Source organism: Malurus melanocephalus, unplaced genomic scaffold (assembly GCF_030028575.1).
Source record: "Malurus melanocephalus ecotype Western Australia unplaced genomic scaffold, MMel_1.1 scaffold_259, whole genome shotgun sequence".
NCBI lineage: Eukaryota > Metazoa > Chordata > Aves > Passeriformes > Maluridae > Malurus > Malurus melanocephalus.
In genome coordinates, this window is record NW_026623491.1 from 908,934 (window position 1) to 932,821 (window position 23,888).

General features: G+C 48.5%; 1 protein-coding gene across 1 annotated transcript; it reads left to right on the plus strand.

Moving 5' to 3' along the window:
* Positions 1-2,306: 2,306 nt before the first annotated feature.
* On the plus strand, positions 2,307-23,844 carry LOC130579211 (alpha-2-macroglobulin-like protein 1). The gene is made up of 35 exons (XM_057375843.1): positions 2,307-2,365; positions 2,940-3,123; positions 4,082-4,244; positions 4,603-4,655; positions 5,561-5,578; positions 6,091-6,250; positions 6,833-6,917; positions 7,723-7,837; positions 8,166-8,280; positions 8,680-8,789; positions 9,360-9,527; positions 9,835-10,065; positions 10,457-10,520; positions 11,262-11,407; positions 12,318-12,467; positions 12,864-12,980; positions 13,518-13,665; positions 14,097-14,208; positions 15,446-15,671; positions 16,043-16,169; positions 16,464-16,585; positions 17,062-17,116; positions 17,794-17,877; positions 18,272-18,448; positions 18,606-18,687; positions 19,051-19,207; positions 19,405-19,479; positions 20,456-20,618; positions 21,242-21,459; positions 21,642-21,857; positions 22,342-22,466; positions 22,801-22,891; positions 23,319-23,387; positions 23,609-23,711; positions 23,804-23,844. The coding sequence occupies exons 1-35, from the start codon at positions 2,307-2,309 to the stop codon at positions 23,842-23,844; spliced, it is 4,329 nt and encodes a 1,442-aa protein (XP_057231826.1).
* The last annotated feature ends 44 nt before the right edge of the window (positions 23,845-23,888 follow it).

Sequence of the window (23,888 nt, forward strand, 5' to 3'; positions counted from 1 at the left end):
CCCCATGTTCTTTGCTCCAGCTGAAATGTGTTTTCYGGAGGGATAGATCCCTTACTCCCCRTGGGTCTCTTGGCTCAACACYTCTATCACAAAAGCCTTCTTGGAGTCCATTTAGAAGAAGAAAACGAAGAACTGGAACTAGGAACTGCACAAGCTTGCTTTGCTTTCTCTGTTGCAGAGACTTTGTCTGGGTTTGTGACACCTGTAGAGCTGTCAGTCACTGCCTTCAATGCAGATCCTTCAAATGTGTGTTCATGTGACCAAAAGCCAGCTTTGCCAAAGCTAAACAAGGAATAGAGAGCACACCTGGGCAAACACGGTAAGAGGGCATGGTGGGACAGGGTCAGAGAGATCTCCCAGGGCTGGCCCAGTGGGTGCAACTTCTGCCAGAAATCTGCCAGCATCTGGACCTCTCTGGCTGTGATTTCTGATAGATCTGGCTCATGGTTTCTGTAGGAAAATCTGGTTTTGGACAAAAAAATTGTACATTTGCCTGGCAGACTCTTTTCACTGGTGCTGAGCAATAGGACAAGAGGCAATGGGCAGAAACTGATGCTCTGGAARTTCCACCTGAACATGAGGAAAGAACTTTACTGTGCGSGTGACTGAGCASTGAAACAGATTGCYCAGAGGTGTTGTGGATCCTCCCTCACTGGAGATATTTGAAAAGTGACTGGATGAAATCTTGTGCCATGTGCTCTGGGATGAATCAGCTTGAGCAGCAAGGTTGGACCAGATGATCCACTGTGGTGCCTTCCAACCTGACCCATCCTGTCATTCTGTGATTGTCATTCTCAGTAATGTGRCCTCTTTCTTTGAGAAGAACACAAAGAGACAAGAATGGGGAGAAAGTGTTCATCAAAATAAAAAGTATCTAGTCTTCCTTGCCTAGGAGCTTAACAGTGATTTAGATCAACTCAGACCTGATTTCTGTCAAACCTCTGGCTGGTTATCTCAATCAGCTGAGCAGTGAAATGTTCACTTGAGACAAAGGCAATGCTGGCCAGCACTGACAGCTCCTGTGCATAATGTGCAGCCCATGGTCCCTGTCAGTCTTAGCTTCATCTGGGAAAAGACTTTGAAGAGCCTTGGGAACAGAGAACCGAACATTTCTGTTCACCCTACTACCTCATTTTGCCAGATGAAGAGATCCCATCTGCCTGCTTGACTAACACCATATTGGGACCCAGGTACGGAAAACATCATTAAAACTGATGCATTAGGCTGCATCAGCACAGGGAAATATTTCCAGGTACAAAACTGTAGCTGTTTGTATTTTTAGGACAGTCCCTGGTACACTTCAGCCCGGGCTAACAAATGCTGCCTCACACAAGGCTCAGATGCAGTTTGTGGATTGTTCACAAAARCAGTTTATGTGGTGACTGTGTTTTTCTGGAGGCCAGGCTGGTTAAACAGGACAATTGTCTACTCGTTGTACAGCTTGCCATCAGAGCTTACAAAATGTCCCACCTATTYAACTTGTGAGTTTTAACCTGACCCTCAGGTTCAAAAGCAGAACCAAAAGGTTTTATGCCTGTACGCCAGACCTTTTGTGACCCAGCCACGAATAATGAAGAACTGGAAGCAGCTCCTGAGGCCCCCTCCTTGCAGATGGTGCCATGACTAATGGCTGTTGCAGGGCACTGGTGGAGACCTCTGTGGGCCAGTATTTATTTCCATTTTCCTCACTGCATGCAGGGAAGAAAAAAGCAAAGTCATGAGCTCATCAGTGGCTSCTGGCTGGTGGTTGTGTTGCTACAGCTCTTCCTCATGCACATGGAAAGATTTGCTCCATTCCCAAGCCAAACAGCCTAAGGAGATCCACATCCCCCTAAGTGATCCAGAGCCACTGAGCTCTGTCCCGAATGACCACACTGCTGTGTGCAGGGGGCMGCCCTCGCTGCAGGCTGCACAGCAGCAATCCATCTCCAGCTGGAACAAAGGGATGCAAGTGACAAGTGATCAGGACCTGGCCTGGGTCACTGATCAGCAAAGTTCTCACTGTTTCTGTGCCGTGAGAAGTCCGTTTGGTCAGGTGTCTCCATGGCAGCCTTGCAGGAGGGAATGTTCTGAACCAAAGTGGCTGCTATTGGCTAAGGGGCCCTTGGCACAGTGCACGTATCCTTACAGCTGCCTGTATGGAATCTCAGGAGACAGGGAGAGGTGGGGAGAGGCTGGCTCCTCCCCACATCCCACCTCTTCATTTAGGCTGTGCTAGACAGAAATTACCCCCTCCCCCCATAAACAGACTCCGAGATTTCAGAGGAAGAGAGCCATTTGAGACTGGGCAGCAAGAGCCCCCCAGGATGAGGATAGCCATCCTCCTGAGCCTTCTGTTCCATGCTGCAGCTGCTTCTCACCAACTGTGAGTGATGCTGAGCTCCTRTTTCAGTCTCTTTCATTAAGGCATYRGTCCAGATAGATGGACCACATCCCTAGGGTGCCATCAGCTCTTGTGCTTCCTGCTCTATGAGGTCACCCCAAGGAGTAGCTGAGTCATACACCTTGCCTCCCATGCCTTAGTTTGACTTCAGCAGGTTAATACAGGCCAGCTTTTTGGGGATTTTCAGGTCAGACCTTAGGCCCAGAGWTGTTTGCTCTGCAGTTGCTATGTCAGATCAAATTGCTGGTGTCTAGACTGCAAGGTTATGGAACCACTTCTGAAGMCTGCATGGCATGTTTTTGGAGAGGTCAGGAGATTACTGGAGTGAGTGGTTTGAAAAAGATTATAAGGCTATACTTCAGCTAATCAAGCAGAAACTGTTCCTCAAGTTTCAGTGAGGCAACCACTTAGCTGGGCTCACTGTTGCTTTGAATGTTGATGGAAGCCATGGCACATGGCTGAGGGATTCTGTGGTAGAAGGCCATGGTGGGAAAGCTTTCTTGCACCTCTTGAGACCTCAAACTGATCCCACCCCTGACATCTTCCCCTGCCCCAGACACTACCTGGTGGTGATCCCTGCAGCTCTCCAGTACCCATCCAYGCAGGTTGCCTGTCTCCATATCACCTGTCATGAAGCAAAGATTCAAGTGAATCTGGCCTTGGTGCGCTCTGCAGGACAGGAGCTCTTACTGCAAGAAACCATCCAGAAGAAGAAGACTTTCCTGTGCACCAAGTTCTGGGTGAGCTGCCCCAGGCAAATGCCATCACTGCTTTTCCCTTCTGTTCCTCCCTAACCACAGGTGACATGGATAGGGTCTGCTTTGTCTTGGTGTGAGCCTTTTACGCAGGGGAATGGGTGATCCCTAGGGATGCATAGCTCAACACAGTTTTTCTATTGGCTAGCACTGAATTTCCTTTCTGAATCTAATTTTAAAATGGAATTTACATTTGTTAGAATCTACCGCAGTTCTGGATACCACCTGCATCCTTCTCTTCCATTACAGACCAAGCAGCTTTAGCTCTCTCTGAAGGGCTCGTTCAGGTTCACAGCTAAAGCTTGGGGAAATGTCTTGCAGGATATACTGCAGGTTCTGTGGTACCTGAAGTCAGGCAGCAAYTCAGGTCTTGGGAGCTACTGAAGATTAGTTGGATGGAAATGGATGTGCTTGTTGTGCTTGTTGCTTTTAAATAGCTTCTTAGAGTTTATYTATGGTAGGTGAGAATTTAGCAAAGACCTGGGATATGACGGACATGTCTAAACAGTTCTGTTATACTGTGTGCTGAGGCTGATGGGGTCTTTGGCTTCCGGTGTCTTTATGGTTGTTTTTTCTACTTTGGATTTCTTGCTTGTAAWGCTGGGTAATTCTGAAGGTCTAGTRTTTGATGCTGTCTACTGCTCCATCTCTCTCTTTGATTCTCTGCTACCATCTCCAACCTTTCTGTCATCTGCCCATTTTCCTGAATAAGTCTGAAGACTCAGAAGTGGCACTGACTTGTCACTAATGGGAAAAAGGGCAGATTCCGTGACATACAGGGCTTCCTGCTGTTCGTGTAGGACCATRTGAAATCTAGATGTGATCTGGTTTCTGAGGTGCTTGGGAGCATCCTGGCATAGCAGGAGGGAACTGGTTAATTGTTCCCCTTTGCTCTCAGATGATTTCCTGGAGCCTGTGTGCCCTCCCCCCTCTGTCTGTACAGGTTGCCCCTCCAGCTGATGGCACAGAGGAGGTTGCCACTGTCAAACTGACCATCACAGGAGATGGGATCAATATTGAGGAGCAGAAAAAGGTCCTGATCTGCAAGGGCAGGAATGGCACCATCATCCAAACAGACAAGCCCATCTACCAACCAGGACAGACAGGTGAGACACAAATGGGAGCAGCTGTGGGTCACAGGCTTTCTGCTGGTTGCRCTGTATGGAAAGACTGTGATGCCCTGAAATGCATGAACAGCCTTAGCAGAAGGCTTTGAGATAATGTCTTTAGCTGAGTGGTGCTCTCAGTGTTTGTAATGTCTGGCTTGTGGTGGCTGTGGGGTTACAGGAGGCAGTAGGCAATAATAATCATGCCCACGGTACCTTACATGTGGGGATGTGAGTKTCAGATGGTACCACAAGTGTGTCTAAGATGGAGACAGGAGCTAGGGAAGCAGACGGAGGAGGGTTCTGTAGGGAAAAACTGAAATCTGACCAATATATTCCCCAATTTCCTTGCCTTCAGTGAAATTTCGCATTGTGACTCTGGATGAGGAATTCCTTGCACTCAACGATTCGGTGAGTGAGTCCTGGGGGGCTGTGGAAGAGGCTGCCTCGTATCATGTATGGATCCTACCTCCTTTTTWCCCTGCTCATCTGCCAAAGCTGCAACTTGTCCACATTCATCCCTGGGCYGGGCTTTATGAGCATGAAGAGGGGAATAATAACTCCAGTAAAAGCTGGTAACTCAGGAAGATGGCAGGGATGTGCATGTCTTGCTCATCTTGGTAGAATAGTAATACATCTGCAARTATGGGACATATTTATCCCTAAGGTGATGGTGTCGTGGGGGGAGTGAACAGTTTATAAACCAGGTTTTTGTTGTTGTGGTGAAAGGGTTCTTTTAATCTGCCCCTACAAGCTGGAATGTGGGGAATGCTGCTTGGACATTAGGATCAACTTTTTCATTGCAACAATATGGAGACATGCCTGGAGAAGGCATTTTCATCGTTGGAGTTGTTCAGAACCCAGCTGGAGAAGGCTGTGAGCAATCTGCTCAGGAAGACATGTTTCAGCAGGATGATGGAGTCAATTATCTCCAGAGGCTTTTTCCAAATTATGGGATCCTATAAGCAGTGTAACCCCCTTGAGACTGCAGCTGAGCTAGAGCTAGGTCTGGTTTGAGTCAGGCTACTTTAGGTGGCTTCTGAGTTTTTCTTTCAGGAAGTCATTAGCAAGTGCTGTGTGACCTCCAGATTGATTTTTCCTTTCACTTTCTTCAGACCTTACAGTGATGAACCCTCCTGTTTTTCCTTTTTTTTTTTTGGTGGCATTTGTTTTACTTTGCATTGTTGTCAGTGCTCTTAAGCTTCCAAATCACCATTTGCACATCCTTCTGAGAGAGCTCTGTGTCTGAAGTACCTTGTGTGTAGTGCCAGCATGTGTTTCTCTCTTCTAATGTTTTTATCTTTTTCCCTCCCCAGATTTCCCTGTTTCTCCAGGTGAGTGATGCTGAAATCTTGTTTTAGAGTAATGATGATGACAAGTCATTTCACTGTGCTGTTCATATTCAGTTTCTGGTAGATTTTAAAGAGCCCTGAGTGGAATAATAGATCTTTTTTTGTTGTGAGATTCTTAAACTAACATACTACTTTCAGCTTCTTTTTTATGCACTTATTTGAGSTTATACTCCCAGTTACATCAGTAGAAATTTGTTGCTCTAGACTTGCAAAAGTATAAATAGATCATTCAGATGCTTATGAAATAAACTTAGAAATGCTAAGAATTTTTTCCTTAAGATCAGAATTTAAGTGCARAAGGAGGCTGGGAGCAGAATCTGAGCATTATCATGTCTTCAAGATGAAGACACTTACTCCATACCAAACCTCATTCCTCAGCTATAGTTGTCTATAGTCTGGTAATCTATAACACTGAAATCCTGAGGCCTGATTTCCAGGCGATGTGGATCARTGAGACGCTGGAACAAGTGTTTCTSTCTTTYTTRTGGATGTAGGACCCTAAGAACAACCAGATAGAGCGGTGGCAGAATGTGGTCCCTGAGGGTGGCATCGCAGACCTGTCTTTCCAGCTGAGTGACGAGCCCCTGCTGGGAAYGTACATCATCAATGTCACCAGCGCCAGAGCCTTCGGCAGCTTCTCCGTTGTGGAGCACGGTATCAGCACGAGGSGGGTTGGAGCTGCAGGGAGGATCTTGCAGAAAGGGTCTTATTCTTTGAGGACCATCCTAGGAGCAAATGGGAAAAGTAGTAATGTCTGTCAGAGAAAAGAGTCTGAGGCTTAGGAAAGGAGACAACTTGGGGACCTTGGCTCGGGGTGTGGGAGGAATGCTGTGCATGGCCCGAGACCTTTGAAACAGCTTATTCCTATGGATCTTGGAGTCAGATAAAACAAGGCAATTTAGGATGGACTTTTCCAGAGGATGTGAAGTCCAATGCTCTCTCGCTTCAGTTTCAATCCCTGATCAGCTGTGTTGGGAGGCCACTCTTCTCTCAGCAAAAATAGCTGTCAGAAATGCAGGGACACGGGCATGTTTGGTTTTACCTTGGGAAAGAACAAATCACCCAGGGCCTACGCACAAATCTGGTAAAGATACATAGAAAATCTCCTCTTTCCCTTCTCACCACCTTCCTTCTCCGTTTCCTGCCCCTTATTCCACCATAGTCTGCCTTAATATTTATTGTCTGTGAGGGCTCCTGGYCTGCGTTCCCTACAGTTCTCTGTTTTTTGTCTTCCAGTGCTGCCAAAATTTGAAGTGATGTTTGAGGCACCAAATCAGATTTATGCACTAGATGCAATCTTCCCGCTCCGGGTATGTGGCAGGTGAGGATTCTGACGGGGGAGATGGCCCTGAGTTAATTTCTGATGTACACAAGCTGGCTGGGTAACTAAGAGAAGCTAAGGGCAAGTTTACCACASTTCAGTTACAGGAAGCCAGAATCTTCCATGGCAGCTGTTTGTACCCTAAGGCAATACAAAACTTTCCTATAACTATCATTTTGATACTCAAGTGTCCCCTTTCTAACAACATTCCACAAATTTCCACACACAAATCCTGGGGAAGCAGCCTTTTGCAGGACAGGACAGATATTTGGTGTTCATTGCCCTGAAGAACAAACACAGGGGAAATGAAGGGAAGCTTTTCCAGATTCTGCTCAAGTGGAAACTAGAGGGAGGCAAAAAGAAATCGCCTCAAGTATGTGGTTGTGTCCTTGGGTTGTAGCCCAAGGATAATGCTAGAGTTAGCCCCATGAAAAGGTGATTTCTTAATGAAGATACTTTCTTAATCACCCATGTTTTGGCTCATAAGATGATGAGCCCCTCCAGCACATCCTGGGGTTATTGYAGGTGATTCTGATATATAATGCAGCCAGCACATACAACACGCTGGTTTCCCAAAATAATTTAGTTTGGTGTTRATTGTACCAGATTTTCCATCATGTCCCATCACTGCAGAGGCCTGGCCTGACCCAGTTCATGGTTATGGCTCCTGGGCCTGCAGTGTGTGCCACTCTCATGCTGCATTGTGAATATTGGGCAGTGAGTYGTCTCTGGGGCTGTGCAAACCAAGCCACGTGTTCTCCCTCTGTGTGTGACTGCCTTTTCCCTTCCCTGTTCTTCCAAACAGATACACCCGTGGGAAAAGTGTCCAGGGGATGGTTCATGTGAGCCTTTGTCAGAAGCAAGCCCCGTTCCTGCCCAGTGCTTCCAAACCCGATCTCTGTCACAAACTCAGCAACCAGGTGAGGCGTTTAGGAGGAGCTGAGCTGTATTTAGAGACATTTGTGCTGAGCCTCAGGGTGAGGCAAGGCTGCTGGTGCGTTAGCTGAATTAATAGTGGTGTTAACCCATTGTTTTGGCTGCTTGGCCGCTGCTCCTGGTGCTGCCTCTCTGCAGCTGTGCCCGGCGATTTTGGTGGGGCCTCATCATGGCCGTGCTCTGCATCCTGGGCTGCGATTCCAAAAGGAAAAGCTGCCCGGGAGCAGGGGTTTGTGCTGTTCCTGCGCCACTTCCGTAGCTTTTAACCCGAGTGCCTCGCTCAGACCTTGTTTCTTCTGTCTGCACTTTCAGACAGATGAGGCAGGTTGCTTCTTCACAAACGTGAGCCTGTCCTCCTTCAGCCGGGACTTTCGGTACTATCGGGACAGCATAGCTGTGGAGGCCTCGCTGGTGGAGGATGCCACAGGTAACTCTGGAACTTCTGGTGCCTGGGAAGAGGCATGTGGAGATGTGCTAGTCTTACCAAAAACACTGGAAACTTTCAGGCTAGTAAGRGGTCTGAGCCTTCTGAGCCCAGTTGGGCTTGCTATCCAACCTCACCAATAGAGCCAGCAGCTCCTGATGGCATGACACACTCACTCTGAGTGCCTGCAGTGTCAGGTGGTGARGCTCTCTGAAAGCTAGAGGTTAAGAGGGAGGAAGATCAGATACCCAGAGTCTTGTGCACATCCCCATTGTGATGTGGAATGTGTGTGCAGCTGAACATGTCCATCAATATTACCGGGGGGTCACTCTGCAAGGAAATTGCTGAGGGGTGCTTGGGTTTCTYGCTCCCTCTCTCATGTTTCTGTCTYRCTGCTTTCAGGGATACAGGTCAATGCTTCCCACAAATTGCTCATCTCCAGGATTGCTGGGATGGCCTTGTTTGATGATATGAATTCTTACTACCACCCAGGGCAGATGTACAGAGGAAAGGTAATTCCCAGTTTTAGTCCTTTGAAGGGGAGAGTGTGAGCAGTACTTTCACAGTGACAGTTACCTGCTGTCTTTCCTGAGCTCAGCCCTAGCCAGGGCCTTGGGAGGGCACAAATGTTCCCAGAGTTTTGGCAGAGAACTGTCCAGTGTGAGAGTAACACCCAAGAATGGCCTTTGCCAAATAAGCCATGATGGGGAGCAGCTATGGGCACCAACATGTGGGGCACAAACCTAAACATTTGGAATTTCAGCCACCAGGGAGCCTTCTGCTGTGAAGGAATGGAGAGCATTGGAGATTGGACCAGATGACCCAATGTGATCCCTTCCACCTTTACCCATTCTGTGATTCTGTGATTCTGTGATTCTGTGATTCTGCGATTCTGTGATTCAGTGAATGAGCATGGTAGCATTAGTGATGACACGACCAGTAGCAGTGTTGATAAAATTATTAGTGACTGAAGGAATGATCTTGCTGTCTTTGGAAACACTGCTCCTGACTTGGGGAAGCCAGAGGTTCTGAATGCTGATTAGACTCTTCTGCACTTCTCTTGCTCCCCATGATGTTATCAGATTAAAGTAATCGATTACCAYGGCAAGGCATTGAAGAAAAAAGAAGTCCTCCTTGTAGTAAACTGTGGTGAGCAGCGATTTAGGCAGAAGTACATCACTGAGGACTCTGGGACAGCTTCATTTAGCCTGGACACAACTGCCTGGAACAGCACCTTGGCCTCCCTGGAGGTAAGCGAGGAAGGGTGTGTCTTGTGGCAGGGGTACATGTGCATGTTAGAGCTGTTTACTGCCCCCCAGACATCTTCCTTGTTCCTTCCTGAGGGACAGCGACTCCAGCCTGAAACACATCAGCATATTCTGGGTCTTGGCCTCCTCTGAGAGCTTATTCTCCAGGTCCCAGCTGCTTTCCTCATGAGCTCTCCACACAGAGATCTGTCCTTTGGTGTTGCTCATCTTACCAAGGTGAAGCTATGGTGATTTGCAGCTGACTTTCTTAACTAGGAAATTAATCCATTTACCTTTTTTGTCTCACCAGGCAAGTGTCCTGCACCAAGATTCAGATAGAGAGCCTGGGACAGTTGATTTGAGTTACCAGCGAGCCTCTTATTTCATACATCCATTCTACAGCACCAGCAGGAGTTTCCTCTCTATTGTCCGTGTGCCGGAAACCATGCCCTGTGGGAAAAAGCAATCTGTCCAGGTGGACTTCAGAATTTATGAGGAAGACCTGGAACAYGGGCCCAAGCGTGTCATTTTCTCCTACTTTGTGAGTTTCTGGGGAAGTGCTAGTGGCTGACAGCTGAAGGTGTGAGATCAGCATCTCTTAGAGGTTCAAGCCTGATATCTGATAGGTTTGGCACAAACCAGGCCAGGTCATCATGAAGCTGGATCCTTGTTTCAATTCTGGGACTGTAGTAATAGCAAGGAAGGCAGAACCTTTCTTCTAGGCTCTGCATAGGTCCAGGGCAGGTATTGGCCTTCCCTGTCCTTCCTCCCATTTCTTCATCCCCTAAGCTCCCCTTACTAGCTGAGAGCAAAGAAAGGCAATATCTGTTCCCCCGTACCCATTTAATCTCCCATTTCAGGGTTACCTTGATCTTCACAGTGGTCTCAGAGGCTATATGACTGTGAGTATGGCTTTCTGTGTTCTTTCCTAGGTCACAGGGAAAAGAGGGATYGTGCATGCAGGTCAGGAGACTGTTTGGGTCGGGCTGCCGAGAAGTAAGTGTCGTGTCACGCTCCCCAGTGTCATGTGCAGCAAGCACTCAGGGCTCTGTGGCATCCCCTCTTATTTGGATATGTGGCGTAAGCCTCTGCTCTCCATTTGTGTGCTACATCAGGGCATTGTGCATTTCCAGATTCCAAGTTCCCTTTGCACTCCTGCTTTGTAGCAACAGAAGAATATTCGGCACTTCCCAGCCCATAGGCTCATGTCTGTCATCTTCAAAGTCTCCTTTTGCTGCTGCTCCTACAGGCAGCATGAAACTGTAGCCTTACTCTCCATAGCAACGGTGTCTACAAATAATCTGTGTTGTGAGGATGACACATCTTGTAATTTTGATGGCTGTTGACCCACTGCTGTCTATTTCTCCAGCTCCTGTTTTTTAAAACCTGAATTATAGGTGCTTTGGGACAAAGATCACCTCTTTGSTGATGATGGGATGAGAGATGTTGGGTGAGAAGAGGCTTTGAAAGATATCTGACACTCTCACTCTTCCTGGAGCCAAGCTTGGACTCCAAAGAACTGTTTCATTTCCAGAGGCAATAACCAATAATCTGGTCTCGAATAGCAGATCCAGAGATGTGCTGATTGTTTCAGTAGTCTCCAGAAATGTCTTTGGTCTTGAATGACTTTTATAAAGGAGGAAAGGATTTAAACAGGCACATGAAGAATGGTAAAGCTGATCAGACTATTTTCATTATCAAATCTACTTTTTCTTATTCCCTCTCTCCTCCATCTAGTGCTGGAAGGCTCCTTCTCCATCCCTCTTACCTTCACCTTGACCTATGCCCCAGCTCCAAGACTTGTTGTTTATGCCATCTTCCCTAATGGAAAAATCATTGCCGATTCTGCCGTCTTCAGTGTCTCCCCATGTTTCAGAAACAAGGTAGGGTTTGTGTCAGGCTGTGACCAAATGTGAGGATGTGGGCATGTCTGCTGTGATGAAAGGAAGCTGTGAGYGGCTGACACCGTGTGACATGAACTGCAGTTTGTGATTGATGAGCTGCACTGTGATGTTTGGAGGGAAGGCGGGCTCTGCAATGTTTGGGAAATGCAGGGAATTGCTCCCTGCCTCCCTGTCCACCTCCACAGGTGTGCTTAGCAACTGCAGCCCAGCAGGATCATAGACAGCCCAGCCCAGCACAGCTCACTGGTGTTCCCAGGAGAGCTCAGGGCTGCTCTGCTGCTGCAGCCGACACTTGGAATGGTCATTATGGGATGACATCTGGAAGTGGATGATGGAAGAAGTCGATTTTACAGGCCATCTAGAAAAGACTGAGTCATGACATCTGTGGGAATCTGCTTTCATGACTCTGTCTTGCTCTCCAAAGTTGACCTTCTGAGAGGGCATCACCCCTGTTCCACAGCTGTTTGTCTGCCACAGACAGTCAGATTCAATTCAAGAAGAGTTTCAGGAAACTGAGGCAAATCCCACAAAGAGCCTGGACATGAGGACTAGGCTTATTTTTGATCTGGGGCTCYGGAAGAGGGAGCTCTGTGAGGTGTGTGCTGGCTGGCTGGTTGGCTGGGTAGAGAGAGAAGAGAGAATGGTGCTCTGACATGGGAATGTCTCCATGTGCAMACTGATGGCTCCTCCCCTGCCATCTTTCCTGTTAGAGCCTCAATGGGACATTTTTTTAAATACCTTCTGGGGATCCTTGGGAGGTTACTTGGGTTTGTGCCCAAGGCAGGTCCTTGGAAACTCTCTTCATGGAGGTCCTTTCCCTGCTTGGGCAGTAGTAGGGGGCCGCCCTTAGAAATGTCACTCAGGTGTTGCCTGCCTTGTTCCCATGCAGGTGGAGCTTTTCTTCTCAGTGCCAGAGACTCTCCCYGGTGCACAGGTCGGTCTCCACCTGCAGGCAGCTCCCGGCTCCACGTGTGCTGTCTGGGCTGTGCATCCCAGCGCCTTTTGGCTGAAGCCAGGGAAAGAACTGAGCAGCCACTCGGTGAGTGAGCCTGCTCTGACTTCTGCCCTTCCCTTCCRCTGACCTGTAGCAGGAAGGAAACCACTGCACCTGTGCAGGGCTTGTCTCCGGGAAATTCAAAGCCTGGAGGGATCAGCGGTGCTCTCACTGTGGATGGGTAGGGATGAGGGATTCAGAAAGAGGTGGAGCATCACTCAGTGATAAAACAGCTTCTGTTGTGCCTCGTGTCCGGTTCAGTGGGCTGCGCTGGCTCTATCAGAGGAGCCTGGGAAGAGGGACAGGGATCCTGGGCTTCCTGGCACCTGTTCATACACTGTAGCCAGAGGCAGCTCAAACAGGCCTCAAATGTGTGAGAGGAAGGGAGCGGCAGTTTTAATTTCCACTAATTTTTTTCCCCCCTTTTTCTTACTTTCTCAGATCTATGGGTTGTTCCCATCTGTTTATAACTCCAGGTATCCTCACCAAGTGTCTGAAGATCATCATTCATGCGGGTTCCCAAATTCTGATGAGCCTGATGTRTTTACAGCATTCAGGGTAAAAATTGATTTGTTGGGTTGAGGTAATTCCTGAACTGAGGGAAGTGTGGCCCCTGATTTTACCAATGTTCTAGGGATGCCATTTCAGACAGGATGGGGAGCAGGTGCCRTTTAGGCCCCTTGGAACTCACTTTTAATTTGAGTAAGCAACTTGAAATGTTCAAGGAAAAATAGTTGTGTGGTTACCACTCAGGTTGTRTGACTCAGGATGCCAAGGATTATTCATTACTTTAATTTGATTTCACACTGTTTGTTTAATCTTCATAGCATGAGCAATTACACCCTGCAGGCTGACAAGGCATGGTACCCAAATGACCGTGTGTTTGAAAAGGAATGAATTTGTSTGACTCAGGCCAGATGAATTACCTTAGAAAACCTTGTTTGCCCATTGCTGGGAATCTGAATTATTCCCTCTTTAAATGAAGCAAGAGAATACAGAGGAGTGCCAAGTCCCCACTGCATGAGGGGATGGGAAGGCACAAGGGCAGAGGGCAGAGGTCAGGACAATCTTCTGGTGATTAATATTTTCCTACAGGAAATGGGGTTGAAAATTATGTCCAACACCAATATCAAGAAACCCAGAGTATGTCCAACCACACCATTGGGAACGATGCTGCGGGGAACAGGAATATTTATTTCCAGGCCCAGGCTGACGTTTGCCCAGTCCCATAAAATGTATAACAGTAAGCATTTGACAGCTGTATCTTCTTACATGGGATGCTTAGTCTTTCATGGAAAAGCAGTCATGGGTTTAAGCCAAGAAGCAGCACTTGCTCTAAGTGCAAATGGAGGAGAAAAAGGGTTTCCTGCCCCTAAAGCTGTTGTGCTAATGTAAGGGCTTTTCGTGGGCTTTCTGGATCCCAGGTTTTATCTCTGAGGTGGGGGAAATGTTGTCTGTCCCATGATCCCTCCACATGGAAGTAAAGCCCAAAGCACCTCTGACATTTGAAATGAGGCAAGGGATATTAAAATTTGAGACAGCACCTTCTGTTCTGTTGCCATGCCTCCCCAGAGCTGACTGAATTTGTTGCAGCCCGAGCTGTGCTGGGGCCTTTCTGCTCTCAGGCAGGAGCTGAGGACCCCGTGGTGACTCAGACTTTGTCGTTTCCAACAGAGCATCTGATATCAACCTATCAGCCCACTACATTTCCACCTTTTTCTTCAGCTGGAGAGAAAGTACACAAGCATTTTCCCCAAACCTGGCTGTGGGATTTGTATTCTGTGGGGTAAGTAAAGTGAGCAGTGGAGGTTTAGTCTGGGTCATTTGTGTGGCTGGGAGTGGCAGCAGATGCAACCGAGTTTAGATCACAGGAGCTGTGCAAGACACTTCAGGACATAGTTCATGGGGTTCACGCATGTCAGGCAGTTCATCACTGGAGCTGATGGAGTCATTAAATGCATTTTCCTCTACTAGAAATGCTGGCCATCCATGGGAGGTGGCTGGCATAGTGAGATGGAAAAGCATGTGAGGTGCAGCAAAGCAGCTTGCTTTACTGCTTACACTCTGCTTGTGTGGCTTGCATTTCCCAAAATGTGCTCACAGATGTATCCTGGTRTCCAGGGGAAGCAGATGTTCATAGATGTACTTCACAGGACTAAAAATTGTGCTCTGTGAGAAAGGGTCAGTGTGTAMACAAGGTCTGCTGAGAGAGCTTTTGGAGATTTTTCATCTGAGACTTCAAGATTTTCTTGTCTGCTCTCTGAAACATGCTCAGGCCAGATCCTCCCACATCTGCCCTCTCCCCCCTCCACTGTCCTTAGAGATACATGCACCTCTTCAACCCTAGCAGTAGATATTTCCTCTGTGGCTTGTTCACCAACCTGATCTGAGCCATCAGAAGCTTTCTGTGTTCTGTGTGTTGCATTCAAGTATGTGCRTGGCAAAAGTGAAAGTTTTCACTCAGGTACTGGAGCCAGATAATACCAGTAGATTTAGCTAGAGCTGTTTTTATGTTAGCAGCCACAGAACAGTCACCTTCTCTCAAAAGCTGTGATGTGGGCTCAGGGCAAGTGTCTGCCCTGCCCTTGTGTTGGGTTTTAGGCTGTCAGTGTCTCACAGGACAGGGCATGGCTGGATCAGCCTCCTCTGCCAAGCCTGACTGGAGCTGGTCCTGTTGCTCTTCTGGTTTCTGTTTCTCCATCTCCAGGGAGAGAACAATAAAACTGCTGACATCTGTAAGCCATTTTTAGATGAGCAAAGGGCAAGTGCTATCTGAATTATGGCACCTTGCAGCCATGTCACCTACTGACCCAGCGTTCTGTCAATGTAAGCACTGAGGCAGGGGTCCCCACCTCCACAAGGATCACTTGTAACCCYAAAGGGCTGTGGGTTCAGTAGGGGTAGGGCTGAGGTGAGGGGACGGGGTGCTCTGCAGAGAAGGACACAGAGTAGATCACTTAGCAATCAGCATGAAAATGGCACCATTCAGCTAAATGCTTGTGTCACTGTCTCCTTCTCCTCAGTCCCAGCGGGAATGAGAGTGTCACTGTCACTGTGCCTRATGCCATCACAGAATGGAAAGCAGGAATGTTCTGCACAGGCCATGATGGCTTTGGATTCGCTCCAGCTTCCCGGCTGCTCGTTTCCAAGCCTTTTCTTGTGGACCTCCCACTGCCATCCTCCGTGGTCCAGGGTGAGAGCTTCAACTTGAAGGCCACAGTCTTCAACAACCTGCAGCAATGCATGAAGGTGGGTGAGCCCTGACAGTCTCTGCAAGAAAAGTGGGACATGGCTGAATCATAGAATTACAGGGGAAGGGACGGTAACAATCATCCAGCTCCCTTTGAGAAGTCATGGCAATTCAGTGACATTCCCACTGACGCGAAAAGGGATGATATATCTCCTATTTTTAAAGAGGGAAATAAGAAAGCAGCATTGACAGGCTTGATACCCTTGGTATCCCTGGCCAGGTTGCCAGGGCTGTGACTTTTCCAGACTTATCCCTGGCTGCTCAGACAATCTCTGTGTGTTCCTCTCAAGTTCTGCCCCTGCTTCCACCCTCTCTAGGCCTTCTTTTTGTGTTGTTGATGTTTATTTGTTGCCACTTGCCATCCCTTCAGATCCAAGTAACCCTGGAGGAGTCTGCACACTTCCAGCTGAAGCCATGCAAAGGCTGTGCCTACAGCAGCTGCCTGTGTGCTGGGGAAGCCAAGATCTTCCAGTGGAGTGTCACAGCTGAGCAACTGGGTGAGAAGCATGGCCAGGTGGGGTGGTGGAATTGGGAAAGGATGGGACACAGGTGGGGGTGTTTTGTTAGAGCTGACACAGAGTGAGGAGCTGTGTGCTCTGTTATCCTGACAGTGCTTGTTTGCACTCATCCTATGGTTACTCACAAGCCTGTGCTGGGAGCTACAGAACCGTGCAGGGCTCTGATCAGGTTTCTCATTGTCAGGTGCTGYCTATTGTATTAATGGGAAGTGTTTCCCCAGAGGGTGTCCTATGTCCCATTGTCCTATGCACCTGAGTGTCTGTTTCTTTCAGGACTCACAAACATCACCCTCAGCACAGAGGCAGTGGCCACCAAAGAGCTCTGTGGTGAAGAGATCCCGTTTGTCCCAAAACGAGGGCAGAAAGACATGACCACCAAACCCATTCAAGTCCGGGTCAGTCAAGCTGTTCTGTTGCCTAAACCTTGAAGTGGGCTTTGTGCAATTCCCAAATTTTGTGCATGTTAATTTTTGGGAGCTACCCCTTGCTACTGAAAATGTGTRATTATCATCTCAGGGCCTGAGCTGGGCCCACCCATGAGGGTTGATGGATGTAGGAGGTAGAGGGATGTCCTCCACTTCATACWAYRGAGAACTTTAAAYACTCTTTTATGTCCTTGCTCCTGARCTCTCTGCTGAATCTTAYAGCACCATTCTCGTAGACATTAAGAAGTCAGGATATTCTGAAAATGCATGCTGGTTTCTGATCTGAAGTGAGCATGATTGACAGTAGTTTGCATTTTCTTGTGATAATGATGATATTTCAGCTGATTGTCCACCCTGAATCAGGATTCTGAACATATCTAATCTACTTGTAATCCTTTTTCTCTCCTGGGTGCTCATTAAAATGCTACTTTCATGTGCTCCAACAGCCAGAGGGAGTAATGGTAGAAAAGGCTCACAGCTCCATCCTGTGTCCTGAAAAAGGTAGACGGATTGTTTTCTTCTTTCATCCTGTTCATCCCCCTCTTCTTGCCTAACCACCTTCTGGATATTTCCACTTGTTGAAATGTTTTCTCTGTCCACATGCTGAGGCTACAGAAGCATACCCTAACTGTGGTTCCAGCTAGGGCTTTTCCCTAGGCAAGGATGTGKGGAGGTCAGGTCCTTTACCATCAACATCCCTGGCACTAATGTGACAGCTTGAGGCCTTTTTCACYTGTGGAAATAAAACCACACCACTGAACACGGTGAGGCTTAAGATTGTTGTTCCTGTCTTGAATTTTATGGTCTGTGATGGGGCCATCAGCTGACTTTGAGAGCTCGGGACCCATTGAGAAGGCAAGCCTGCAACTGAAATCTAAAATGGTATGGACTAATTYCTGTAGAGAAAAACAGGTAGCTTCGACCCCTGGGGGTTTCCAGAAGAAAATCGTCTCAGCCTCTTCATAAAGAGGGGTGTTAGGACAACACAGTCACCATGGCGTGTATGGTGAAAGTCAAGGGTAGAATGGGACATGGATTTTTGAAGTGATTTATGGCATCYATGAACAGAATATGGGAAGTTGTCACTGAACAGCCTTGAACAGTTTCTGRGAATTTTGAAGGCTGKTTTCATCAGAATMTCTTTCTTTTTGTCCTCCCCACACYTTACMTGGTRTCAGGGAATCCAGYRCAGGAGTCTGTGTCCCTGGTGTTGCCTCTAAACGTGGTTGAAGGTTCAGTCAGAGCCACTGTCTCAGTCACCGGTAAGGAATTAAGTTATGATATTACCTTTGCAAATCCCATATGTCTGAGTTTAGTGCTAGGAAAATCCAAACCCAAACTCCCCCCACACCTTTTCTGAGGTTTCCAAGGTTCCACTGCCATGTTCTTCCTGTGTGTGTAGCTGCATTTCCTGACTATTGGCAACCTAAAATGCCCAGCAAGGGAGAGAGTGTTGTGTTAATGAGCTTCCCCTGCCAGGATGGGAATGGGTAAAGTTCAGATGAGGGGTGCAGTGGAGCTGAGCAGGTGGCTGGACAGAGGTGTCCCCACACTGCCTTGCTTGGTGCACCGCTGGGAACGGGTCACAGGCAGCAGGAGCTGAATCCCAAAGCCTTCTGCCCAGGAGGGGGTCAGGGTGCTTATGTTCTGTCTCAGGGGACCTCATGGGGACGGCACTGCAGAACCTGGGCCACCTGGTGCACATGCCCCATGGCTGTGGGGAGCAGAACATGGTGCTGTTTGCCCCCATTGTCTATGTGCTGCAGTACCTGGAGAAGACGAGGCAGCTGAGCCCTGAGATCAAGGAGAGGGCARCAGGATTCCTGCGCAGTGGTGAGCACCACACACCCACCCTGCCCCTCTGCATTCCCRTGTCCRATAGTCCCWGGTYCCTCCTCCCCTCCCACCTGGAGCACTCAGCCCCCCCATTCCTTCACAGTGATTTCATTGCAATCACCACTCTGAGCACTCGTGTCCCATCCTGTCCCAGGGTACCAGATACAGCTGCAGTACCAGCACCCTGACRGCTCCTACAGTGAATTTGGGGTCAAGGATGAGTATGGTAACACTTGGTAAGCCATGGGCTCTCTCCCTGCTGTCTACCTGCTCCCTGACAGCCAGGAGATGGGCAGSTTTCTGCTTCCAGCATTAAACTCTTGCTGCCCTATTGGATCCAAAGTGTTCTGGAAGTTTTTTGGACTAGGGTGCTCCACAGGTAGGCAACTGTCCTTGGGATGAACCTTAGACCTGTGCATTAGAAATAACACAATAGGTAACAAGAGTGCTACCAGTTTGAAACTCCCACTTATTTCTTTTTCTTCATCTTCTGCTTAGATTTTTCCTTTCCACTCATTCTTCTGGCTCTTTCATGCACTCCATCTTTTCTGATTCTCTCTTCCTTCTTTCATGCCTTTTTGTCTGTTCTCCTCGATCAGGCTGACTGCATTTGTGGTTAAATGCTTTGTCCAAGCCAAGCCATACATTTACCTGGACAACAGGATTATCCAAGCTGCTCTCACCTGGCTGGAGTTCCACCAGCTTCCCAGTGGTTGCTTCAAAAATGTGGGCCAACTTTTCCACACATTCATGAAGGTAGGAGCCAGTKCACCCTGAAGGACAGCACCAAGCAGTTCCTGACATGTGTGCTGGTAGTTTTTTAAATTCACTTTCCTGTGTTGCTGTGCTTTCTTGTGAGGGAGCAGGCCAGGCATAGGTGAAACCTCTCCTGAAAAGTTTCAGTATTTGCCTATTTMCTTTCCCAGCTTTTTGGATGTCTCTGCTTTTTTTAGGGAGGTGTAGATGGGGAAATCCCCTTGGCTGCCTACATCACTGCTGCATACTTGGAGGCAGGAGCAACACCAGAGGTAAATACTGGGATTCTTTGCCATACTCTTGCCTTAAGATCTGAATCCTAAAGAGCTTAGGCGGTCACTAGGGCAGGCAACAGAGCACCTTGGAGGGACTTGTCGGCAAAGTAATGGAGTAGGTGAGAAAGATTTTAAAACTTCTCAGGAAAGGCTCTCCCTTGAGGAGGACATTGCTGGCAGGGAGAAGGTGAGAACTACTGGGGGCCACTGGACTTCATGGCTAGATACTTCATGTGTTGGCCATTTCCCAGGAATTAGCTGCCCATTCCTGCTCCTCCCACCTCCCATCCTCTTGCCTGTCCTACAGGTTGAAGGCTGAAGGCTGATGGTGAGTTGTTAGGGAGGAGAGGCAGGTGGAGCTGCTCCCAYAGTCAAGTAAATAGATATAATATAGCTCCTAATAGGGTTTAGCTTCCCAAAAATAGCAGAAGTCTGGGAAAGGAGTGCTGTAGGGCAGCTGGAGCTACACCACAAAGTAATAACAGTAAGAGAGAGCTCTTACAAGTGCTAAGGACTGTAGCCAGTTACTAGACTGGTACTGGCAAGTAAAAAAAAGAACAATTAACTTGATGGAGAAACACAATTGTTGTCGTTATTGAACGTGAAGTTCTCTGGAAATCAGAAAAAGCAATGCTTCTCAGTGGAACTGGAGGCAGCAGGCTTAGGGAAAAAAAATGTCACAGATGGAAATTAACCTTCTTTCTGGCAATGGATGTCCTTCAGGTCACCTTTTTTCACCATAAATACAATTATTCACTGTGAAGGTGAATTAAACACAGTCACCCTGCTCAGCAGGCTGTGTGTACACATTTGCAGTTGTGTAGTATTGCTTTGGTTGCATTTGAGCTGTGAAAGTAAGACGTGGTGGTGTTGCTCCAGCATTAAGGGTGTTCATTTCATTGAGAGAGCACTGCTGGAGCCCAAAACCAGCTCAGGGTTTGTGTGTGACCAGCACTGTGTCTCTCTCCTGCAGAGCACAGTGGTTGCCAGGGCTCTGGGCTGCCTCGCTCCTGCCATCCCCAAGGCTGCCAGCACTTACACCCAGGCCCTGCTGGCTTACACCTTCGCCCTGGCTAAGGATGCTCAGCGCACTCAGGAGCTCCTTGATGTGCTTGACCGAAAGGCCATCAGAGCAGGTATGGGTACCTCACTGCCAGGCAGACATCAGAGAGGGGACAGGTGACCTTTCTGAGCCCTTGGTTGCATGCAGCCTGGGAGGACCACAGCCTTGCCCTCTAGGCCCTTCATCAAAGAAGAGTTTTTAGACATCCAGTGTATGAACTCAAGGTATGTGCTGCCAACACTGTGGTGTGGGTGCTGATTTCCTTCAAATCTCACCYGTTCTGGTGCCTGAAGTGGAGGCTGGGGTTTGGGAGATGGGCTTTCTTGTGCAGGACAGTAAAATGCCAGTGACGAAAGCAAGCTGCCCCACGTCCTGTTGACCAGCGGACAGCTGGCTGGTATCAGGTAGTTAGTGGACCTGGCAAACAGGGAAATGCAGAATTTGGACAACTGGGAAGGAATATATATGCAGAATATTGGCATGCTAGCTGCTGTGTGTCACCTTGGTGTGGAATATGGAGTGTCAGCTATTTCAAAATACATAATTTTTCAGCTGACCCCGTGAACGTGAGGACCCAGCTGAAAGGTGTTTACCCAATGTTCTCTGCAGCCACGAGCCACTGGGTCTAGGAGGATAGGCCACAGGATTTCTTCCCAAACATCCCTCTAGATTCCCTCTACTATCTTCCTTTCCCAGATGGGCAGATCCACTGGAGTCAGTCCTCTTCCAAGCCCAGAACCAGCAGCAGCCTTTGGTCACAGCCAGTGTCTGTGGATGTGGAGCTGACAGCCTACATCCTCCTGGCCCTGCTCTCCAAGCCAAATGTCACAGAGTCTGACCTCACCATGGCCTCTGGCATCGTGGCCTGGCTCACCAGGCAGCAGAATGCATATGGAGGCTTTGCCTCCACACAGGTAACTCATGGCCAGGGAAGGGGATGCTTCTTGAGAAAGAACCTCTGCAAAACATGCACACAATGTATGCAAGTGTAAATGCTTTGAGGAGAGGAGCCCTGGGTTATGGAGGTTCTCAGGACACTGATTTCAAGTGTCTTTGGATGTCAGAGCTGCAAATGTCATTGTTTTTTCCTTTTCAGGACACAGTAGTGGCCTTGCAGGCATTGGCTAAATATGCAGCACTGACACACAGCCCACAAGGGGAYGCAGAAGTGAGGGTGAGGTCCCATGGAGGCTTTGGGAAGGAGTTCCACGTCTCCTACCAGAACCGGCTGCTGGTGCAGGAGGAGGTGCTGACAGAGGTCCCGGGCCAGTTCTTGGTGCAGGCCCACGGCAGCTGCTGTGTCTTTACTCGGGTGGGTTCCCTCACACCCTGCTGTGATCACTCTCCTCTCATCATCTCTCAAAACCAAAACTCTCTGTTGCACCTCAATGGAAGGAAATGTGCCTTGACTGTGCTTTAATCCCATCCTGGGGCCAATGCAATAAACCTGTGTGCAGGAGGAAACAGGACAGAATCTGCCCAAATGTGGGGATAATGATGCTCCCACAGCTCTCGGGAGTACTGAAGGATGAAAATATTGAGTAACCCCCACTGCTGTGTGCCTGACTTGCACAGTCTCAACTGAAAGTTTGAGAAGGAGCCCATGGAAGGTTTCCAATCTGAGTGACCTTTATTTTGGGTACTGGGGATGAGTGTGCTTAMTGTATATCATTTAAACATTCACCATCTGGGCTCCAATCCTGAGGACTAGAGTAGCCGCTGGGAAAAAAAGGTGTGATAGATGATATCAAACTAATTATCCATGTCTTAATCTGTCTTTTTGTCTCTCCCTGCAGATGGTGCTGAGGTACAACACGCCCTCCCCACAAGACTCAACATCCTTTGCCTTGCAAGTGAGAACGGAGCCAGTCAATTGCACCAAGGACAGCACACGCTCTGTTACTGTCCATGTCAATGTCAGGTGACTCTAAAGAACATGTCCCAATTGGAAAGGAAGGCTGGGCATGGATGGAGAGCTGAGGGGTGTTCCTTGGCTGTGGTGGAGGCACCAGGCAGTTTCATCAGGACTGCCAGATGGGAGCCTTGGTTTTTTGCTGGAGAGAGGAGTGCCACAGCCAGCTCTGGCTGGGGATGCTCAGAGCAGTGCAGCCATCCTCTGCTCCCTGTGAGAGGCAGCAKTGACTGCCTTGGCCCCAGTCCTGGCTGGGCTGCCTGGCCCAGGGTACTGCACATGGGGGATGGTGGGAGAGGGAAGGGGAAACTGGGAGAGACTCTCCTTTTAATTTTCTTCCCAGGTACAATGGGAAGAAATCCACTTCCAACATGGTGATTTTGGAGGTGTCCCTACTGAGTGGATTTGCCCTGGCTCCGGGATCTGGRATGTCTGTAAGCAGTGTGGAATCAGGAGGGTGATGTGGTGTCACTGGGATTGTGAATGCCCAAGGAGAGGGGAGGGTTGCATAAGAAAGTGTTGCCTGGCTCTCCCTTAGCACCCCACCGTCCCTTCCCCTCTGCCACACAACAGCCTTGARCATATACTGTTGGCTCTTTCTTTGGGTCTTGAGGACAGTGATTGTTCTGACCCAATCTGTCAGCATATCCTTGTCACCTAAGTAGCCTGGAGTGCTGTCTCTGGGGTTTGCAGGAGCTGAGTGGCCCTGAAGGGAGATCAGCCTGAAGGGATAAGAGTACAAAATAAATTTGGGAGTGAATGAGAATCTGCCCATTCAAACTTACATAAAGCTTATTGGGGTGTCTTACACATAATCTTTCAAGACAAAACTAAATTGCTTCCCCTGCTCTCCTGTCCTAGCTGCASCATGGGCACTCAGTGAGAAGAACTGAGAAAACACAAGAAGGTGTTGCCATCTACTTGGACAAGGTAATGTCTGTGCTGCTAGAGAAGCTGCAGGARTGGAGGGCACTGCCAGAGCTGTTAAGAGAACCCAGGACTGGGGCTAGCAGAGAAAGATACTTGAGATTCATCTTGAAGTTCAGTGTGTGACTCCACAGAGTTGTTATTGTCAGTTAGTAGGATCAAATTCAGGTGAGGAATAAAAAGAGCAGCTCACAAGTGAACTGTCACYTGCTTTTCTTCCCCAGCTGAGCCATATCTCTGACACGTATGTCCTGCACCTGGAGCAGGAGATTGAGGTGWCCAACCTGAAGCCAGGCCACGTGAGGGTCTATGACTACTACCAGCCAGGTCAGTGCGGAGCCGTGGGGTGCCAGGGCTGCCTGTGAGTTTGCACTTGGCTCTGAGCAGGGATAACTTAGATCTCTCCTGTTCTGTTGCAGAGGAGCAGGCCCTGGCTGACTATAATGTCTTGTGCATCTGAGGTAGGTACAAATCCCTTCCTCAGCCCCCTGTAAACACCTAGCA